This window comes from Typopeltis vanoorti, chromosome 1, assembly GCF_054136105.1.
Source record: "Typopeltis vanoorti isolate ZY-2024b chromosome 1, IOZ_Tvanoo_1.0, whole genome shotgun sequence".
NCBI lineage: Eukaryota > Metazoa > Arthropoda > Arachnida > Uropygi > Thelyphonidae > Typopeltis > Typopeltis vanoorti.
The window spans coordinates 66,228,009-66,250,407 of NC_143549.1; the positions used below are offsets into that span (position 1 = coordinate 66,228,009).

Sequence of the window (22,399 nt, forward strand, 5' to 3'; positions counted from 1 at the left end):
CAGAGGTTATTACAGTAGTGCAAAAATAGTTAACAATATAAGTTAATACATAATATATGAAACACTAAGCCAAGGAATGCAGTATCTACATATATGTAAAATTATAATAGATGCCTTTATAGCAGTACAAAAATAGGCAAAAAGGAATTATTATACAATATGCATGGATGAAAATTAAATTTAGTAATGCAGTAGAAACAGAATTTAGAATACATATAAACAGAATTACTAGGAAGTACACAAATAGGTAAGATGTCCTACAGCACTATATGATTATTCGAAAAATAAAGTAGTAAATAAGATGCATACACAAAAAGTATGTTAAGTGATGCAGTATCTACATGTAAACAAAATTACTGGTTTCAGCAGTACATAAATAGATAACTATAGGTTAACATATGTATATACAAAACAAGTCAAGGAAAGCAGTGTCTACATCTAGTAAGATTACAACAAACATTATTATACTAATACTTAGAGTCAGAAAGGAATTATTATACAGCATTGATGCATAAAATTTAAGTTTAGCATTATGGTATTTACATATTAACAAAATTACAGCAGGTTGATACAAATATACAAGATCAAGGCCCATGGTAATACATAATTGATCAGATTTAACCTAATGAATAATATATATGTATAAAAGTTAAGTTAAGCAAAAAAAAAAGTATTTACATATAAAGAAATTTATGGCCAAATATGTTTGTACAAATTAATTCTTTCTAAAAAATTAAAAACGTCATGCAATTTGCCTGAGTCTGCTAGCATTTCCCTGAGTGTATATGGCTTGCTTAGATAGGTGAAAATTTCATTCCTCTCGTGTAAATTTTTTACAATCTACCAGAATATGATGAATAGTGAGATGTGTGTTGCATTTTTCACATATGGAAGGATCATCAGCTCTCAGTAAATGAGAATGCATAAGGTGACTGTGACCTATGCAGAGCCTAGCAAGGACAACCTCCTCCCTTCTCTTTGTATGTTGACTAGAATGCCAGTGTTTAATTTCAGGTTTAATGTTATATAATTTGTTTGTTGATGTTTCTTGCCATGTTAACTCCCACTGAGCAATTAGCTTTGATCTTATAAGTTGTCTGTAGTCTGTATATGGAACTGTCAAATAGTATGTGGAGAGGGTATGGGCTGATTTAGCAGCTGCATCTGCAGCCTCATTTCCTTTGATTTCCGATGTGGCTGGGAATCCAGCAGAACTGAACATCGAAATTAAGGATTTTCATTTTGTGAAGCAGGGGGGTGTAGCACTTCATAAAGTACTGGATGAATTATACATAGGAGAGGAGATAGCCTGTAAAGAGCTCAATGAGTCTGTATAAATTATACACTTTTGGTAGCAGTTTTGTTTTATATGCACAAGTGCAAGCTGAATGGTATGTAACTCTACTGTATAATTACTGCAGTCTGGTAGGATCTGATTTGAGATAATGTCAGGAAACACAGCAGCACAGCCAACAGAGGTGTTAGTTCTTGAACCATCAGTATAGATGAGTAAGAAATCAGCGTGTGCTGCTCTGTGTGCATTAAACAATTGCAGGTAAATGGATGATGGGGTATAAGATTTCTGTAGCTGACAAAAGTGAGAGGTTGCAGGATGGTGTGCAAACCTGCCATGGAGGAATGCTGTCATGTTTAGTGTAGCTAATGTTGTCAACATTTATACTAACAGCTTGCAGTTTCTTTAATACGCATACCAAAAGGATGTATAGCAGTTTGATGTGTGTGATATTGAGCTTCCCAATGCAGAGAGAAGATACTATTCCATGTAGGGTGATCTGGGAGAGATTTTATTTTTAGGGTGTAATTAAAAATCACTTCGACGGAAACAACTGCTTCCATTGAAGTGATAGAGCTGGTTCATTTGCTTCTATATAGAGACTTGGAGTGGGTGAGGTGCGAAAGGCACCAATAGCTATCCGTATACCCTGATGATGGATGGAATCCAACCATTGTAGGTTACTCTGTCTTTCCGCACCATAAACTTGGGACCCATAATCCAGCTTTGAACGTATAACTGCATGATAAAGATGGAGCAATGAAGCTTGATCAGCACCCCACCCAGTAGAGGATAGAGTGCGAAGGCAGTTCAAAATTCTTTTGCACTTTTCTCTTAGTTGACAAATGTGTGCTAGAAATGTGAGTTTTCTGTCAAAAATGAGTCCCAAGAACTTGGTTTCTGTAGTTACTGGAATAACAGTAGGTCCCGTTCTTAGTTCAGGATCTGGACTAAGAATGGGACCTGTCTGGACTAAGATAGGTGCGTTTTCGACAAAAGTGTACACTGACACTTTTTTCTGTTGAAAACCTAAACCCATTATTAAGAGCCCACAGAGAGACATGATCAATTGCTTGCTGAAGTTGTCTTTCAATTACCCTCATGTTACATGAGTGACAGTAAATTGTGAAGTCATCAACGTATAGAGCATTGTCTACATTGGGAAGAAGCTGTTCAATGATTGAGTTGATTTTAATAGCAAAAAGGGTTACACTTAAGACTTGGGGAACACCTTGTTCTTTAAGATATGTTTGAGATAGCGTACTTCCCACTCTGACTTGGAAAGTTCGCCTGGACAGAAAGTTTTTAATAAATATAGGGAGGTGTCCTTTGAGACCTAGGTTATAGAGGTCTTTTAATATGCCATATCTCCAGGTTGTGTCATAAGCTTTTTCCATGTCAAAAAAAACAGAGACAAGATGTTCTCGCTTCAGAAATGCATCTCTTATACAAGTTTCTAACCGAACTAACTGGTCTAAAGTTGATCGATGTCTACAGAAACCACATTGTGTATCGGAAAGAAGACTGTTGCTTTCTAAATACCAGAGAAGTCTGGCATTAACCATTTTCTCTAGTATCTTACAAAGACAGCTGGTCAGAGCAATGGGTCGATAATTATTTGCTTGTGTTGGATCTTTTCCTGGTTTTGGGATAGCAATTACAATTGACTTATGCAAAGAATTTGGAAACTCTTCTTCTGCAAGTATTCTATTGTATAATAAGAGAAGAAGATGATGGTAGATGTTTTATCATTTCATAATGGATGTCATCAGGTCCTACTGCACTAGGGTGAGATTGTAGGGGAGCTCTTTTTAGTTCCTCCTTGACAAATGGCTGATTATGTGGCTGAAGAATGTTTGTAGAAAAATTAAGCCTTTGTTTCTCTTGCTGCTCTTTCAGTATTAAAAATTCTGGAGAATATGAAGCTGTTGCTGAGATTTTAGCAAAAGTTTCTCCCAAAGTATCTGCAATAGCTTTGGGATCAGCAAGAACACTTCCATTATATTCTAAGGTGGACAAACAATGTGTACTATATCTGCCTTTAATTTTCTGGATTTTATCCCATACAATTTTTGGACTGGTCATTTGATTAATTGATGTAGTAAATTGGATCCATGATTGTTTTTGACTCTGACGTCTTTCAAAACGTGCTTTGTCTCGAGCACGCCTGAAAGTTATTAAATTTGATGTGGTGGGGTATCTACGAAATATGTTCCATGCTCTATGTTGATCTTTTTTGGCTGCCTGACATTCTGGGTTCCAACAAGGCTTTGGATAGACTGGAAATCGAGATGATGTTTTTGGGATGGAGGCTGTTGCTGCCTGGACAATGCATTCTGTTATATATTTTACAGCTTCATTGATAGGTGTTTTACTGATGGCATCAGCATTAAATTTTACAAGATGAGAGAAAGTGTTCCAGTCAGCCTGGTCCATTTTCCATATAGGTATCTGTGTGGGTGAACATGGTTCCTATGAACCAGGCTGACTGGAACACTTTCTCTCATCTTGTAAAATTTAATGCTGATGCCATCAGTAAAACGCCTATCAGTGATCACTTCCATATATGTTCTCTTCAACATCCCACATGAGCAGTGGAAGAATGGAAGGGGAACAGATTGTAAGATCAATTGCAGAATATGAGTGGGTAGGCATATGGAAGAAAGTATTGAGTTTATTATTTAGAGGGGAAAGGTTATTATTATGAAGAATGTTTTCAATGATTCGACCTCGTCTATTAATGTTGGCATTATCCCATAGAGCAGTGCTTCCCAAACTTCTGGATTTCAGGGCCCCCTTTGCAAAAATTAAAATATTTCACGGTCCCCCTCGAAAAAAAATCGTAATAGAGAGATATATTATTATAATATTTATTGTATTTATATTCAATACAAAACATACACAGCGAATATTGCAAAAATCAAATGCATATATTACATTTTTTGCCTCTTACCATTTGGTTCTGAAAATGATGTGGGCTGTTCTGATAAAATATGAAATACAGTCCTTTTTTTTTTTTTTTTTTTTTTTTTTTTTTTTTTTTTTTTTTTTTTTTTGAGTCTATTTCTGCTTCTTCTGATTGTTCGCAGGTATCTCAGGGTTAAATTTTTTAACGTAGAATAGATCAAATAATATCACCACTTACCGATACTGGCACACCACAGACTGATAACATGAAATTAATGAATATTACCTGAATAAGGGAATCCCCGGACCAGGAACATTTTTCTCTTTTGTGACTTTTCTCCCTTTACGGTAATAAGCCTAACGCGAAACAGACAGCAAAGGCAGGTTATTAAAACGTGCATATGATTGGCACGGTATTAACAAAAGATCGCGCAACTGAAAGATAAAAGCATAGCTGACAGTTGAGTTGAAATGCTAACTCTCTTCAACTGAATTCCATATGTGAAACTGCCATAACATTCATTATATATATATATTACTTAGTTTTAACACTTACGAATTTTAGCACATTCGGTTGAATTTTATTGCTGCCTTGGGAAATCGAACTCACACACATCTAATTAATAACAATAGTTTGTAGTTAGATACTGTGTGTGCCCATGCAACATATGGTTTTGTTTCAGTCTATGCAACATAGTTTCTGTATGAGGGGACATGTGATTCATTAATTAGTGTGTTTTTATCCCAGTTGTCTCTAATTGCACTATTTGTTGAGAAATATATTACACAGACTCCTCATACCTTATTCACTGGCATAATAAAAGTACTTGTTTTTATTGCCTCTGCAGTATAGTGGCTGTTTGCCACTGCAAGTGAGTTACTATCTCCCCACATGAACTTGTTTAAGCTTTTTTCAAGTGTGAAGTATATGCGAAACTTTTATTGGTAACAGAAAACTAGCTCAGATGAGAGTGATAATATAAAACGAGTTTTGATATGTATATAAAGTCAATATCAACAGTCCCTGTTTACAAACCGGTGATGAAAGGGACAGGAATATTTGGAGCTTCCCTGGAGAGCATTCGAAGTAAATACAATTAACCACTGCTTTGAAATGAAACATATGAATAAGCAATATTTATTAATATTCATTAAGCGCCGAAATATGCAGGAAGCAAAGTTTGTGAATCAACACCAATGTGCGAATTTTTCCATTAAAATATAAAAAGTAACAAAAAAGAAATAATAAAAGTTAAATACGTTTCTTTTAAAATAAAAAAAAAATCTACTTAGTCTTAAAACATTTTAAATATGTTTTCATTATTTCATGCCCCCCCCTCAACAAAACCTACGGCCCCAAGGGGGCTGCGGCCCACAGTTTGGGAAGCGCTGCCATAGAGTATTGTGACCATTAAAGTCACCCATCATTCTGGCAGTCGCGAGATAAGGTTATCAAGATCAATTTCATTTAACTCAGCATTTGGTAGTAAATAAATTGAACATACTGTAATAAGGAATCCCACAGAGAAGCAAATCGCTACCGCTTCCAGAGAAGTATTAAGTTGGACCTGATGGAAAGGAGTATGACTGTTTACTAGGATAGCTACTCCTCTATGAGCAGAACCATCTCCAGTTCTATCCTTACGTACAACAGTGAAATTCCTAAAAGTACGGTCCTCATTTGGTCTTAAGTAAGTTTCCTGTAGACAGAAACAGAAAGGTTTGTGTTTCTGCAACAACATCTTGATATTGTCAATATTCTGGCGGATCCCACTACAGTTCCATTGTAAAAATTTTCCTATTGTTTTGATTTTATTGACTTGTCTGGTTTTCGAGAGGTTGAGGACTTACCTTTGTCAGATTTATATTTATCCACTGTTTTAGGGAAGTATGGACGGCCAGTGTCCATCTCTTCCTCTGGTAGTGTTCAAAACATCAAATGTGTTAGGGTCAGTTGGTATGCTTAGTTTGCTTTCAGTGTATATGGAGGTATCCATTTTTTCTGTGCGAGTGTCTGGTGGTTTATCTTTGAGTGAAGTCTCCACCATAATTTTTTGGCAGATGAGTTTTCATTAAATAGGACCATTTTTGAAGTTGTCTCTGGAGTAAGGCCATAGGTCTTGTGATTAATGTGCTCAACAGAGAAGCACTTGCGATTGTAAAGTTCAGATATGGTGAAATTATCAAATGGTGGAATAGACATACATGTTTGAGTTGCTGTTGTCACTTTTTTAATTGTTACTTTTTCAGCATAAGAGGATCGTAGAACAGATGTAATGATGGCTAGCTTTCTTTTTGCATCCTGATATGTTATGTTTTGTTCCATTTTAATTTTTTGTATGTCTTTTTCATCTTTCCATTTCTGACATGCACGAGAGTATGCTGGATGATCTCCCTGACAGTTGACACATTTAGCTTTTTTTTCACAGCAAGATTTATTTTCATGTTCTTTACTACCACATCAGGCACAGGTAGTAGAACCACGACAGGCAATTTGGGCATGTCTATATTTGACATTTAAAGCATCTCAGCAGGTTAGGGATGTACATTTTAACAGGACAGCTGAGATACCCTGCTTTTACAGATGTCGGAGGCCTAGGTGTATCAAAGGTAAGGATGATGTTCTTGGTTGAGACCAGGCGACCATCCCTGCATATCAGGATGCACCTCACACCCGTCACTCCTTGATCTTTAAGCTCTGAACATATCTCCTCATCAGGAACCTCAAGGAGATCCCATTCTGATATCACTCCTCTACAGGAATTGAGTGTTCTGTGAGGTGTTACTGCAATTTGTATTCCACCCATTTTCGTTGCTCTTAGTAGTTTCTCGGAATGTTGTTTGCACATTGTTTCCACGAGGATATCACCAGAACGCAATTTCTTGACAGTTTTGGGAGGTCCTGCTAGTCCTAAACCTTTTTGAATAAAGAAGGGTGACATTTTCCCAATTGGTTTTTCACCTATTGCATGAATGATTAAAAAGGTTGGTACATTTATGTTAGTATCCGATATCTTTTGTATCTTACTTCTGTTTCCATATGCTGTGTCTATATTATCAGTACTTGGTTGGAACTTTGTTAGGATCCCTGAAACATTTGAGAATGAAGAATTCATATTTAAGGAATTTTTAATTCAATGCCAGAGCTCCCCACCCACCACGGAGCCATGCATGGATGCTCACTATCCGGCAAGCAAAGACTGTGCTCAGGAGTGGAACGCCAGGGCTAACCTGGACGCTATAATGGCACTGCAGCAGGTCTAGGATCCCGATCCCTGACCATGGGGGTGAGAGACTTACTGCAACACCGTTGACCCTTGCAGGCAAGCCCACTAGCCGATTGATCCTGGCTGGGCCATCCAGGACCACCCGTCTTGCTGAAGCAAGGGCCAAAGTAGTGCAAGACTACCAGGATTCCCCTTTCCGGATGTCCACAGGTCTCACTGCAAGGCAAACACAGCAGCAGGGTGTTGGATCTGATGGTGGTCTGGAAAAAGGATAGTGAAAGAAAGACTCAGGAGAAGTAGAGCAAAGAACGGGAAGAAAAGCAAAGAAAAAGAGGAAGAATGAAAAGGGCCAGTATCATCACTGGGATGTCCCCTCCACCACGAACAGGTGCCCCACATGGAGGGGGGGGGGGTATATGTACTTGCATATGTCATTAAGTTGATGATATAGCAAAACACTATACTCACCAACTGGATAATATAATCCACTCTTTGGAAACTGTTACTGTAAATTATTACTACACAGGCTATCTCCATATAGTCAAAAGACCCAGTGCATGGGAGGTCTGCATAACTACAATACCTATCACACCTGTCCTTAAATTTGCTCACTAACAAAGCACCCATAACCACTTTTGGCAAATTCATTCTCTACTCCCCACACAAAAAAATCTAGTTCATTCCTTTGCTAACTACATCGTTACACCATCTCTTGGGGTGGGGTGGTTCTGGGTTCTCTCCATTCCAGTCATGTATTGAAAATTTTCTTTAGCATCTTCTCTATAAAATCTTTTTCATAGAACTTGGTTTCTATAGAATTTATGTTTCTATCATATTCCTTCTTGTCTATCACTTTGTAACCTACAAACCTTCATTCTGTCCTCATAGAAGCACCCCATACACCACTTTGGTTACTCACCTCTGGATCTTCTCAACACCTACAAGAAATCCAAGCAGCTGAATCTGTGCACAGTAGTCCACATATGGTCCTGTCAAAGCCTTATAAAGACAGATATGTCAGCAAGTTTCTTAACCTCCACATGGTGGAGGTTAAGAAATGTTCCTTTGAGCTGTTGTACCTACATTTTCCTAAAATGTCCTCTGAACTTCAGCCCCTGTCCACCATTGTTTCCAAATCCAGTTTTCTTCAATGGATTTTCATCAGTATAATACATAGCTTGTAAACTCTTCAGCTCCAAAGTGTATAACCTTACACTTCACCACACCACAATACACTTGGCAGCCATTATCCTCCTTATCCTTTTGCCCATGCTGTCAGTCTGTTCACGTTATCCTGCAGGATCTCTGCATCATCTTTATTAACTATTGTTCTGCAGTTTAGCATCATTGGCTAGTAAGTGCATATTCACCCTCAAATCATTCTCAATATTGTTAATGTACAAATTAAACGACAGCAGCAACACAAGTACAGTGCCCTATGGCACGCCACTGATCACCTACTTCTCTTTAATTCAACTCCACCATATGCTACTCTGATGCCTGTTCATCAACCAACTCTCTTAACCATGTCACCAGCTTTCTATCCATTTCCATTTGTTCCAATTTATATAATAGGACTCATACATTGTGCCAGATGCTTTTGCAAAGTCTACTAATATCTTGGTATAGCCATTTCCCTTATCTAATTCACTGTATTGTAGCAAGCAAGTAAATTACTAAAAGCCTTCCCCCTTCACAATACTGTGCTTTTCCCCTCCCCTCCATAGTGTTATATTCCTATCCAGCTATTCCTTGATTTTGTCCTTAACCAAATTTTCCAGTACCACCTTAACCACTACTTCTGACAGGTCTATAATTTGCTACATCTGTCATGTAATCTTTGTTATGCAATGGGATTATTGTATCCTCTTTCCAGTGCTGAAACTTAAACAATGATCAGACTGTTATTTTTGGAATTTTGTACTCTCTTGTAACACATAAGCTGATATTCCATCCAATTCCATGGCTGTATTCACATTGAGATTTCTTTCTCAATGTATTCACATTGAGAAAGAAATCTCATTATACTTTATCAGTCATGTCCTAACCATCTCTAGTTCATCTATCTCTATTCTCATATTGATCCCTTCCAGTAAGGACTAAGGAACTTGATGTGAAGAATGATTTGTGTTCAGAAGAGAAATTAACATTAGGCTTCTGAATACAGGTGGACTTATCAAAGTTGATCATGCACACCACTCTCTCTCTCTCTCTCTTATTTCCTGGCCAAATAATCTTCAGGAAGAATCTGTGCTGCACAGCTTAGTCTTTTGTGCTACTGTCCAGGACATCACAGATGAAAAGTTCATAAAAGGAAAGGGTATATCTGCAGTGACAGCATCAGAAAAATGAAGCATTGGCTTAGAATATTTAGAACTTTCTAAATGAGGAATGCAGCAACATAACATTTTAAAAATGACTAAAAATTCAAGAAACTGCTGAATACAAATATACTCTGGTTATTGTGTTAACTTTAATAAATATGATAAATATAATAAATATAACAATTTTATTATAAGATCAAAATGACTTTATCAGTATTTATCTGAAATGTATTTAGAGTAAATACATTTTGAATATAAAAAGGTACAAGCCCTTAACTAAAATAAAGTAAGCATAAACATTTGTTTACTTTGTTTTATGATATTTAAAATTTTGTGATTTATTTGATTTGTACTGTTACACAAATTGGTAAAACTTTAGTAAGGAAGGAAAAGACATGATTTTATTTATTTATCCCAGTAACTTTCATTTAGAATTACTTGGAACCGGTGTACTGCTGATTATTATTTTTTTAATATGATTTATATTACATCCATCAAAGTTATAGTACATTATTAGCATGAGTCTGCTAAAGAGATGTTTTATTATATTTTAATTTTATTTTTTGTTTAAAATATTAACCAATTTAAACATACCAAACCAACTTTTACAATCTATTCAAGAAATATATACAGGAAATAAAATAGCAGTTAAATTAGAACACACCTCAGAATGGAAAGATATATCAAGAGGAGTACGACAAGGATGTACCCTCTCACCTCTGCTTTTCAATATATATATAAATGAAATATTAACAATCTGGAAACAACATAATCCATTTGGTATACAAATGACCCCGCAAATTAAGATAGATACACTACTATTTGCAGATGATCAAATAGTATTAGCTACATCAGAAGATGACTTACAAAGATCATTAAAATCATTAAATGATATCTCAAAGCAATATAATATGACAGTATCCAAAGAAAAAACAAAAATAATGGCATTCAAAGGAGAAAACCCAATAAGAAGTAAAATAGTGATAGATAATAAAATACTAGAACAAGTAAACACTTTCAGATACTTGGGATGTGATCTATCATACGAAGAAGAAAAAGACAGACACTAAAATATCAAACTTTGTCAAAGTAAATGGCATAATAAATAATATATTTAAGCCATCCCTGGTACAAAAACACACTAGAATCAGACTATATAATGTCTTGTCAAAACCAACTCTACTATACGGAAGCGAAACATGGACCATGAAAAGGAAAGATGATAAACGAATTCAAACAGCAGAAATGAAGTTCCTCAGAAAAACAGCTGGATATACCAAGTGGGACCACAAAACAAATGAAGAAATCTTACAATCCCTGAAAATAAAACCAATTAATTACTACATAAAACAGTATAAACAAAAATGGCTAGAACATTTAAATCAAATGGACAACAGCAGACTACCAAAAATATTATACAGATACAAAATAAGTGGAAAAAGAAGAATCGGAAGACTAAGAAAGAGATGGCATGAGACCGGAATAAGCCACATGGCCTAAATTCCATGTTAGGAAGAAGAGAAGAATTTTTTATTTTTTTTTAACATAATTGGGAAATCCATTCTAGAGATCAGTCATGAACAGAGCACTGTTCTCCCACCAGACACTGAAATTCATCCCTCACCTAAAAACAGTCACAAACATTCATACCCATGATGAGACTTTAACCTACAGCTTGTTGTAGGGTTAAAGTCCCACCATGGATATGGATTTCATGATGCTTGCCAACTAGGCTGGCAACCATAATGAAACATTGCAACAAAAGGAATAACTGTTTTGAGGGAGGTTTCATTTTTCACTAGAAAGTGATGCATGCTTTTATGAAAGCAGAATACTTTATATGGTGAACTTAATAACTTTTTTTTTTTTTTTGTGCTGTGATGGTGAAAGTAGCTCATTCAAGTGAATGAGCTAATGGTAAAGAATTTTGCACTCATAGAAAACTAAACTTTTTCCAAGCAGCAGTTCATATTTATCTGATGAATAATCCTAAATTTATATTGGCAGTTTTTTTCCTGTGAAGGATAGCAGCAATCATTTTCTTCTAATTCCCTGAATACTGCTGGATGAGATTGAATGAAATTTTCATATCAGAGAGCCAGTATCAATTATGATAATTTTTTGTTTATTAATTCAAAAGAAATTAAGGTATCAGGGGGGAAAAAATTTGAGGTTCAGAATTCCTGATTTGATTGGTGGGGGGGGGGGGGAAGCAAGAAATTAATGAAACCACCAGCTTACCAATAAACAATTTCTTGGAATTCTCTTTCCCTACCAATTATCAAGTGTAATATTGCTAAGGTGCAAACATACCATTCAGGCTTTCAACTTTTCATGGACTTTTGATATCTAATGTTGAATATCTAATGGTTTGTAAGTCCTGAGTAATAGTTTATATACTGAACTATCAGTCTCATTCAGTGCTGAATATTTGTCACATATATATGAGTATAATTGTCACTCAGATAACTTATATGTATGTCACTGTCTGAGACACTTTTCATATGCTTGGCCTCTGGTCTTTTAAAATTATAGATGATCATAAAAGTCTTTTTTTTAATATTTTGACATAAAATCAGCTCATATTTTTGTTTGTTTCAAAGGTTCTTAAAGAAGCTGGACTAGCTCTTGAAACAAGTTCTCGGACCCAAGCAGTCAATGGTGTAGCCCATAGTGTAGAAGAAAATCAACAGTTAGCCACCTGTGATGGAATTCTAGTTGGTTTCCAGTCATGTGAAACAAAATCTAACCAGCCAGAAGTTTTAGGTCATCAGACTTGTTGAGCAGTGAATATTTGTCACTTAATAAAAGTGATTTATATAATAATAATCTCATAATGGTTTTAAAAACTTTCTCTAACCATATAAATTAACAACTAAAAAGAAAACAAATTTTTCTTACGAGGCATATTAAGACAACCTAAAATAAATTGATTATTAATGAAATATATTACTGCATATATTTCAGTATTATTATTTTGGTAATATATTTCAGTATTATCTTCATTAAATAATAATTAACATGTATTGTTTTCAAATTATTGGCATTGGTGCTAATTCCATTGTGATTAATTATCCAGTTTATTTGTTTACTCAGAAATACTTACTGTGATTTATGTTTTTAATATTTAGAGCATAATATAGCATTATAGTGATTATGTTAAAATATTTATTTTATAATTTGACAACATTTGTTGAATATGTTTAAAGTAATCAAAATATATAATTATTACTAAAACAAGAATCTGTTATCCTCCCTTCCAGCCCATACAGTGTGTGTGTGTGTCCGTGTCCAGCAAAACCTAGATACGATGCATGCTATCTATTTTAAAAAAAATGGATAAGAAGTGCATGCCAGCCCTCTATCTAATATTCCTAAGACATAAGTTATTTCAGAAATGATAACCAACAGTAGTAAAGTAGCAATATTTGGAATTTTTATTAAGAAAAGAAAAAAAGAAAAGCTAACACTGCTGAACTTTTTTGTGGCATGCATATAAACAGTTTTATATGGTGAAAATATAGTATAGTATTTCTAAAATTTAGAATAATTTTGGAATACTGTCTGTAAAAATTTTCAAACTAGTAGAAAATTAGAGAAAGTAGTTATAATTCAGTTCTAGGAATGGAGAGAGAGGGAAGGAGGGTGGGGAGCTGCAATTGGAAATCTTCAAAATGAGCATAAATTTTGAATCAGTCCATATAGGACATCCTTGATATATTTTCAACATCTTTACAGTGGTTGAGTAATGAATATTATAGTAATATGCATCCTACAAAAAAAGAAAAACAAAATCATCTATTACAATTTTAAGCAGAAGACAAAAGGATATATTGGATATAATTTTTTTAATATTTAAGAGGTCCCACAATTGGAAAAAAGCAAGGGATACAATTTAGCATCATTTGTTGCTTATAAAAACAATTAGTTTTTATGAAACAAGAAACAGATCAGTCTCTGCAATAAATAAATTTATTGCAGAGACTGATCTGTGGTCATTTCAGGATCGATTATTTATTTTCGCACATGTGAAGTTTTTTTTTTATTTTTGAGAAGAGACAGGACAAATAAATTGTACAGCAATAAAGTTCAAATATTGAAGAACAATAAAGGAAATTTCAAGTAACACAGTACACGTTAAGTCGACTGACAAGGTTTCTGCACTATAGTTAATCTGCTAATGGCTCTAAATATGCCACTAACAAATTAATGGCAGAGGAGGGTAATTACATGATAAAAGGTAGAATGGCAATGAAGTTTTGATCCATGAAAAATGCTAAAGTGGTCTAACTGTTTCATCCACCTTGGTTGGTAAGGAGGTTAATATCATCCTATAAGACTAAATATACAAAAATTATAGAATCAGCTAATATATATAAGGTTAGTATTATATAAACATATTGATATAGTCACACTAACTCTGGAGTACTTTAGTTGCTCATAATAGCAGTAGAGTAGTTAAGCAAATTAGAATTCTATGCTAATTTTAATAGAGCAAATGTAATGACTTATGTATTTGTTTATCTAAGGAAGTAAATGACCTTATAAGCCTCTCTGAAGATTTGAGTAGTTCTTATATGCTGAAAGACTTGATTTTCTTATTCTAAATTAAGAACTGTTGTTTTTAATTTACAATGAGTTATTCAGAATAATATTTGATAGGTTGGCATTGCAAAGGGTATTAGTTTGTCCATTACAGTTTGATGTTACCGGTTCATTTACCAGTTAGAGAGAAAAAAGCATATAACTGTGATAATACTTTTTAAAAAAAAAATGCATCTTATAGTGTCAGCTTTTGAAGCTGCTTTATTAAATATATGGAAAAAAGTGTTACTCTTTATTACAGTGTGGCACTTGTACCATATATAAGGATAGTGGAATTTGTGAGGATAAATAAGACCACATAAGGAACTGATTTAAAAAAAAAAAAAAATTTGTAACTCATTTTAAATGAAAGGTCTGCTTGCATTTTGTTAACTCCCTCTGACTTCTGCTGCTGCTAGAATTAAGAAGGAACTAGGTTATCAAGTAAAAAACAAACAAGTAAAATAAACTACAAAAGATCTAAATTTGAGAATTATGACAAGACTTATTGATCAATACTAGCCAACAGATCTCCAATTAAGATTTCTTGGATGGCTCAACTTTATCTGATCTCTGAGAAACTTCTGAGACAAACGTCTGGTAAAAAATCATTGGTATCAAGCAGCAGAGGTCAATCCAACATACACTGATATACTCTACATCTTGTTTTTTGTCAACCTTGATAAGATCGTTTTGCTGGAGTTTTACAAAATATATGTAACCTTGGTTTAAATTTTTATACAACTTTCCTGTGCATTATTTTTCCCTAAAAATTTCACCATGTCTGATTTTCAACATGTATAAGCATCTTGTATTAACGATATAGAAAGGAATGCTTATAATTTTACATCAGTTTGATTTCCTAAAGACTCCATATTCTGGTTTCATTCATTATTCATTTATCTATGCAAAATTGTAAATTTTAGTTATAACTGTTAAAAATAAATATAATTTGCCTAAACTTTCTAGACCTAATTTAAAATAATTTTTGAAATAATTCTTTGAAAAAAAAATCTTTGAAATAATTTACTTTTCATCATTTACACTTATGATAAAGAGGTGGGGACATTGTTTTAACTAAAAGAGTAAAGCAGTGAAAAAAGGGTAATGATAATTTGGAAAAATATATTTCAGTTTTTTTATTTTATATGTATTCAAGTACTTTCTTTAATGGATGTAATGGAAATTATCTGTTAATTATACCAAATATTTTGCATGGTTTTTGTTTATCATTTACTATTATTTATTTCAGGAAATCCTACATTTTCCTACTTGAATAAATATCTTAATGAAAAAAAATTAAATCATGGCCAGTGTCCAGATATTTGAATATTATTAAAAAGTGCAGCAATATTCAGGAAATTTTGAAACCATTTAAAACAAGTTTTTGAAAAGTGCTAAAGACAAATACAAATAGAGCTCTTCTTAAATTCGGATTATATTTTTCTTCTCTCTTACATTTTAGATGGGTTGTTGTTGTTGTTACTTATCTGTACTATTAATTACCATTTTCAAGGGTTATTTATAATTATCTAGATTAAAAAGTTAATGCTACTAGTTTTTTGCTATAATGAAATACAGAACCTGGAGATTTTTTTTATTAGTTGAGTTATTCACATTTTAAACATGACTTATGGTCCACCCTGTATTACAGGGTGGCCCATATAACATAATTTCATGAAAAGTTTCATTATAACAAAAAATAATAATAATAAATAATAAATCCCTTTGTGATTTATGGGCCACCCTGTATTAATCTGTAAAAAACATTTTCAGTAATAAAATCTAAATTTTCAAATTATGGAACATACTAAAACCATTGAATTTCTTCCTACGTAATGTGTATTACTTATTAGACTTGTGGTATACATCTCTACATTTTAACCTCATTAAATAAATAATCAGTTAAAAGAATTCTATGTATATGTATGCTTGTGTAGTTCAACCAGAGATGAGAGAACTCTCAACACTTTAGCTCATGGCAGAAGGAAGCAAATCCATTCCAATAATAGGGTAATTGATCTGTTTCATGGGATGAGTGTTTATTATTATTACACATTGAAAAATTTGAACATTCTAGTTTTTAAAGTGATAACTATTTTGCTTGTATAACAGTTGGAAAATTTTACGTATAAAGCGTGTGATTTCATGTGTTGGTGATGAATTTGTACATCCCTTATTCTTTTCTCCCCTTCAACATGAATTGACTCTTCTTGGCACTCTGCCAGCTATGGTTCTCTCAACTGTGGGCAGACTATATTTAAATATAAAAATTTAACAAAAATGTAATTTTGTTTTGACATTGATTGTAACATCATTTAATTATAATGTTGAAATTTTCATTCCCTGTGAAATTATACAACTGATGTAATGTTAATTATAGTTTGTTAATGTCTGTTTTGTCATCTTATTTTTTGTTTAATTTATGTATGTTATGTTATGTATATGTAATATTTGCTTTATCAGAAAAGTAACAAGTTAACACTTAATACTTCTTGTAGTTTTTCAATAGTCATTTTTTATGCAAAAAAAGTATATTCTAAAAACTATTAGCCAACCATATACAGTTTTTCACTGTTTCCACCTGCCACTTTCGGACATTTTAGAAAGCCAAGGAACAATATACGTAAAGTAACAAAATAGATTTAAATAGTCTCTACATTCATTTAAAAATGACCACCTGTGAAAGGCTTTAACCGCCTTACCGGCCATTATGGATCAATATCCTTGTACGCTTCGTATCCATCATATATTTCAATATAATATCAACGGTATTACAATTTTAATATGCACTTTGCATCCATGTTTACTTGGACGTATATATATATATCCTGGCCGGTAGCGTGGTTAAATCTATAGTACATTAATATTAGTACTGTGGGTTAATTAAGAGCTAGAAACTCATGAGCTGCTCTAGAGACCAAACATACTTTTTCAAGCCACTTAAAGACCTTCATAAGCATAGTGATAGTCTCACTCCACGTGATGAAATTCACAAACATATAATTTCTGTTTGGAACTACTTTGCAGTATTTTTTTTTTTTTTTTGTCAAAATTTATTAATTTTTTTTTTTTGTTATCTGTTTAGTACATTTCGAAAGGCAGTCAGTATTTCATGAAAAATTGCTTGTTTTTAGAAATATAAAATCTTGTTTTTTGTATAATAAGATATATCGTTATCAGATATTACCATGTTATATGTTATCTAACATATGAACCAAATGACTAAATATGCAGTGGGCCTGAAGTACTATATGCATGTATTTGTTCATGAAGGGATTAATTTCCTGTTTTTAAGAAGGTCAGTGCAATATAAAAATCTGATTTTCTTAAATGGCATTTATAATTTAGCTAGTTTTTATACTCAAAGGGATATTGAGAAAAGCTCACTGTGTATCTTTGTGAAAAGTTTACTGCGTTATCATATTGTTATTACATTTTTATATTATGTTTTATTCAAATGACATTAGTTTTATATCAGATGTATATCAACTGAAATTGTTATGCTCTTTTGGCTAGACTAAAATAATGCATAAATTGTGTGTGTGTATTGTTCAGATCTTATATTGTCTCTTGATATTCTTTTTTCTTATATACACATTTTATAATATGGCATTTGCAGTCTTTCCTGCTGTGATGTTTAAAACTAAAGTTGATTTTTTTTTTTTTGTCTGGTGCATCATAAATCTTATTTTATACAGAAGATGGCAATAACTCGAATAGTGCTTTTAACTTGCTGAAAATGTTGAATACTAACTGAAACTGCACTGGGCAAAGCATTATTATAATGGGTTTCAGGGTGTGATACATTCCAAACATTTACGTTGACCATTTATGTTTCTTAAGTCATTCACCTTCTTCACATTTCCTTTTCTCACTCCTAATTGTGTATAAAGAGTAATAAGTTGCACATAAATACTCTTTTGTTTGTAAAAGTGGCAGTGTCTTTGCTGCTGCAATCCTGTACTGTGGCTAGATATTTTACTGCAATAAATATGAACAAAAAGTTCTCCAACTAATGTTCAAGAACTTTTTGGAATACTTGGAAAGAAATGCAGAACATTGAAGAATGTTTTTATAATGCTTGAAAATGTATTCTTACTTAATTTTGTAATGCATTGCTGTTATAATATAATACTGACAAAATTACAGTATATGTATTGTAATGCATTTTACACTAATTGTAAACTGCATTATAGTGAAACTGCAATGTTTGAAACTATTATGTGCAAGTTATTGCTGTAATTAATTTCATGCTGCTGGACAGTTTAAGAATTAGCATATCCAGTACTTATTTGTATATTGCTGCTACTGTGGACACAGTACTAAATGTCCAACATGTATTTATTACTGTATGCATCTGTCAGGTTACTAGTAAAATAATGTCAGTAATCAATGAATTTCCTCCCAATATAAATAGTATTTTTTTATCTTATATACAACTTTTATAATAGTTATATTCATTATTCTGTGATGATGATGTTAAAGGGAAAGTGAATATTTCTTTTTTTTTTTTTTTTTTTTATCCCTGGCATCTAAAACTTATTTTGTGGTGAATATTGAGTATCTTGATGTTTTAATAGGTTGAAGTAATTGGTTTCATCTGCTAACCATTGATTTTATAGAGTACATAAATGGACTTCATAAAGGAATTAAACTCAGTTATTGGCTTTAGTGGTATAAATGCCTTAACCACTGTGCCATGTATTTGGTATAATAACTTTTCTAAATAAAGGAATTTTTTTTTTTTTTTTTACTTTTGCTGTATTAATTTTAGATACATCTTTGGACTTTTTAGACTATAATAAACTGTTAGACTGTGCAAGCAAAACATAAAAGCTTATCTTCAGGTTTAATGGAATGAAAACAACACACTGAAATAGATGCAGTAATTTGTCTGTCACTGAGACATCATCTGAGATACAATATAAAATTATGATAATGCATATAAACACAATAAGTGGAAGATGTTAGATTTAGTACCCTGAAGAGTTGTAAGTGGTAATGGGGGGGGGGTGCTGGTAGTTAGCCTTCACAGTTGGCAGAAGGTTTAAGAATTACTGTTTCCCTTGGGAAGTTTCACACAAGCATATTCAGATTTGGTTGGTTTTTAAATCTGTTGCTGATTCTAAAAAAAAGTCAAGTTTATGCAGCATAATAGTTTTTTTTTTTTCCCCCCCACTGGATTCTGTACAAGGCATTCAAGACATGGTCATCTAGATCTGACTGACCATAATTTGGCAGCACATGTATTTCTTTTGTTCTCCAAGGTGGATGTTAGTAGATCTCTATTTGTCCATTAGCAAGTTACAAGGAATCTTGTAATATCTGGCACAGAGAAGGAAGGGAGTAGATCTTTAGGAGTGCAGATGAAGGGCAGCCAGTTTCAAATGAGGTTTTTGAAAGCAATGCAGAGATTTGTTTAAAGTTCTGGTTATTTATTCTGAGATGCCCAAGATATCAGGAATAGTAACAGCATTACTATAATCTGTTGAAAGTTTTTTTCACTTAGTTATACTATAAATTAAAGATGCCAAGAAATTATATTCTTCATTTCATCCTTTAACTATGTGTAAGCAAACTTTGTTTGCTTACACATGGTTAAAGACTTCACATCAATTGCTTAGTATCCCATAATGCAAAGCAAATATCCTTACGGACAAGTACAATGCTATGCATTATGGGAAGGCAGGGGCACGCCAGTAGTATCCGGCGCCTTTAGCTGGTGCCCTTATACCCCTTCCCCCCCAATAAAAAAACACTTTATAAAAATGTTATTTTTAATATTTGATGCCAATAAAGTGAGTATTTCATTTTGAATTTTATCTCCTAAATAGGAGGGCATATTTTTAAAGTCAGGATCATTAGCTACACGTCTCGCGTGTGTTCCGATATAAAAGAATCAAACTTTTCTAACATCTCAATGCGTTTTAAAAAATTGCCATTGTTGCGATCGTAAAGTTTATTACTTTTACCACGAAGGGCTAGATTTTGTTTGCCTAAAAACTGTACTAAAAAAATTATTCTTTTTATAACTTCATACCAATGTTTCCTTTCATTATCTAAAACTGTTTGTTGCAAATGATCAATACAAGTTTTATTTTTTAAGAATGTAATTAATTCTATCCATTTTTTGTAATTGTTCGAATGATTTAAATTTTTCTCATGACGATTCAGGTACGTTGCAAGATGTTGCCTATATTCTTGTTTATGCTAAACTACTTGTTAGAACTAGGATCAGAATAAAATAAGATCTTAAGGAATAATAAATAAGTGATTATAAATAATTTGTTTGACAAATCTATAAAATATAATTAAAAGTTAAACAAAAATGTAATTTATTTTGATATAATTAATGAATATTTTTTTAAGTATTTCCTCCTTGCCTTAAATCTTTGGCGCCTTTACTATCCTGGCACCTGTGTGCATAGTACATATAGCCAGCACGCCTTTGTGGGAAGGACAACCATCCAGACCGGTTTTGATCTTTATTGAAGTCTCATCAGTGGGAGCCAGCTTCAGAAATGATACTAAGGTTAAAGTAATGCAGAAGTCATATTTCCACATACAAATAGTCAAAAGGTGTCATACCTTATTACTAAAATACTCTGGATTAGAGATGTTGAACATTTTTTCACTTGGTTATACTATAAATTAAAGTTGCCAAGAAATTATATTCTAGGTTTCATCCTTTATCGAAGTGTAAGCAAACAAAGCTTGCGCATAACCAGTCATGAAGAAACTTCATGAGTGGTTAATGTGGTTATACTTCATGTGGTTAATTTCTATTAACTTCATGTGGTTAATAGAAATTAACCACATGAAGTATAACCATTATAATAATTTGGTGTAGAAGAAGTGCTTGTAACTGTGCAAGACAAAAACAAAATTAACAGTAGGAATAGAAACACAGGAAAAGTGTGAAAATGAAGAATTGCAGTAGGAGGTAAACATTCTGAAGTACCAAATCAAACATATACTACAAAAAGAATGAAAAAAAGAACAACTTAAGGGAATACCAAAAGAAAAGACAAGATTTTAAGCTCCATAGTGCAATTAATTGGCACAACCATCGGCATTCCAGTCACAACCACAAACCACGTCTGTTAATCGACTACAAAAAAAAAATAGAATGTCACCAATCATTGCTCTTTTTACCAGCAGAAGTCTGAAAGATTGCATTCTAGCAGCAGGCAGGAAAACAAGGCCGACAACATTGATTCTAACTGACAAGCAACTACAGTTTGTATATATATCTGAACACTGAACCTCCATACTTGAAGACTTCTATACCAGAGAAGGAAAACAAAAATAGAAAAAAAAAAGCTTCTGTGGGCTAAGAATTCAGATATTAATGAGACTGGATGACAATACTCCAGTTTATATAATTGCAAGAGAACCTGACCTAAGTAGTCTACCAACATAATGTATGAACATCCTATCCTTAAAAGCAGTCTTTAAATTATTTCTAAGAATTATAACATGGAGATCTCAAATCTGCAAACACATCCAGTTAGAAAATGTAAATTTCAAGGTTTTTGACTCTTTGAAGAAGTGGACAGACCATACTTCTACAAATGGCGACTTCACCATTTTAAACATAAGTGTAAAGAAACTGGTTTACATTGATGGCATTGCTCAACCAACACCTTGACAAATGTCGATGTACTAATTCTGACTGAAGTTGCAATAAATGACAGAAGTTTATGAATAAATACAACATCAATAACCACCAGTCCTACACCTCACGTAGACCAAACTTATACTGCTTGACTTAACCGAAGCTTTTGACACACTTGAACATCATGTACTGTTGACCAAACTATGTTCAATTGGAATATGAGAAATGCTGCATACAGGGCCATACTTATTCACAGGTGCATGAGGAACTAGCTGGGATCCCAAAAAATCAGAACCAATTTAAGGGCACTGCAACACTAGCACCTCAGGCCCCACCTGCATTGGGAAAAGTGTAAGTACAGCTCTGGCTGCATACCTGGTTCAGGAATGCTCTCTCTCTCAAACAGAACAAGTAAAAGGCACAAATTATAGCTGGGGTGTAC

At 33.4% G+C, this 22,399-nt stretch overlaps 1 protein-coding gene across 1 annotated transcript in view; it reads left to right on the top strand.

The window, feature by feature from the left end:
* LOC150110053 (transmembrane protein 98-like) overlaps positions 1–19,066 on the top strand; it is a 114,417-nt gene extending 95,351 nt beyond the window's left edge. Inside the window, exon 6 of the mRNA XM_090397730.1 lies at positions 12,356–19,066. Coding sequence (XP_090253856.1) covers positions 12,356–12,535 — 180 coding nt within the window. The 3' untranslated portion in view covers positions 12,536–19,066. The remainder of the gene's footprint in view (positions 1–12,355) is intronic.
* Positions 19,067–22,399: the final 3,333 nt, after the last annotated feature.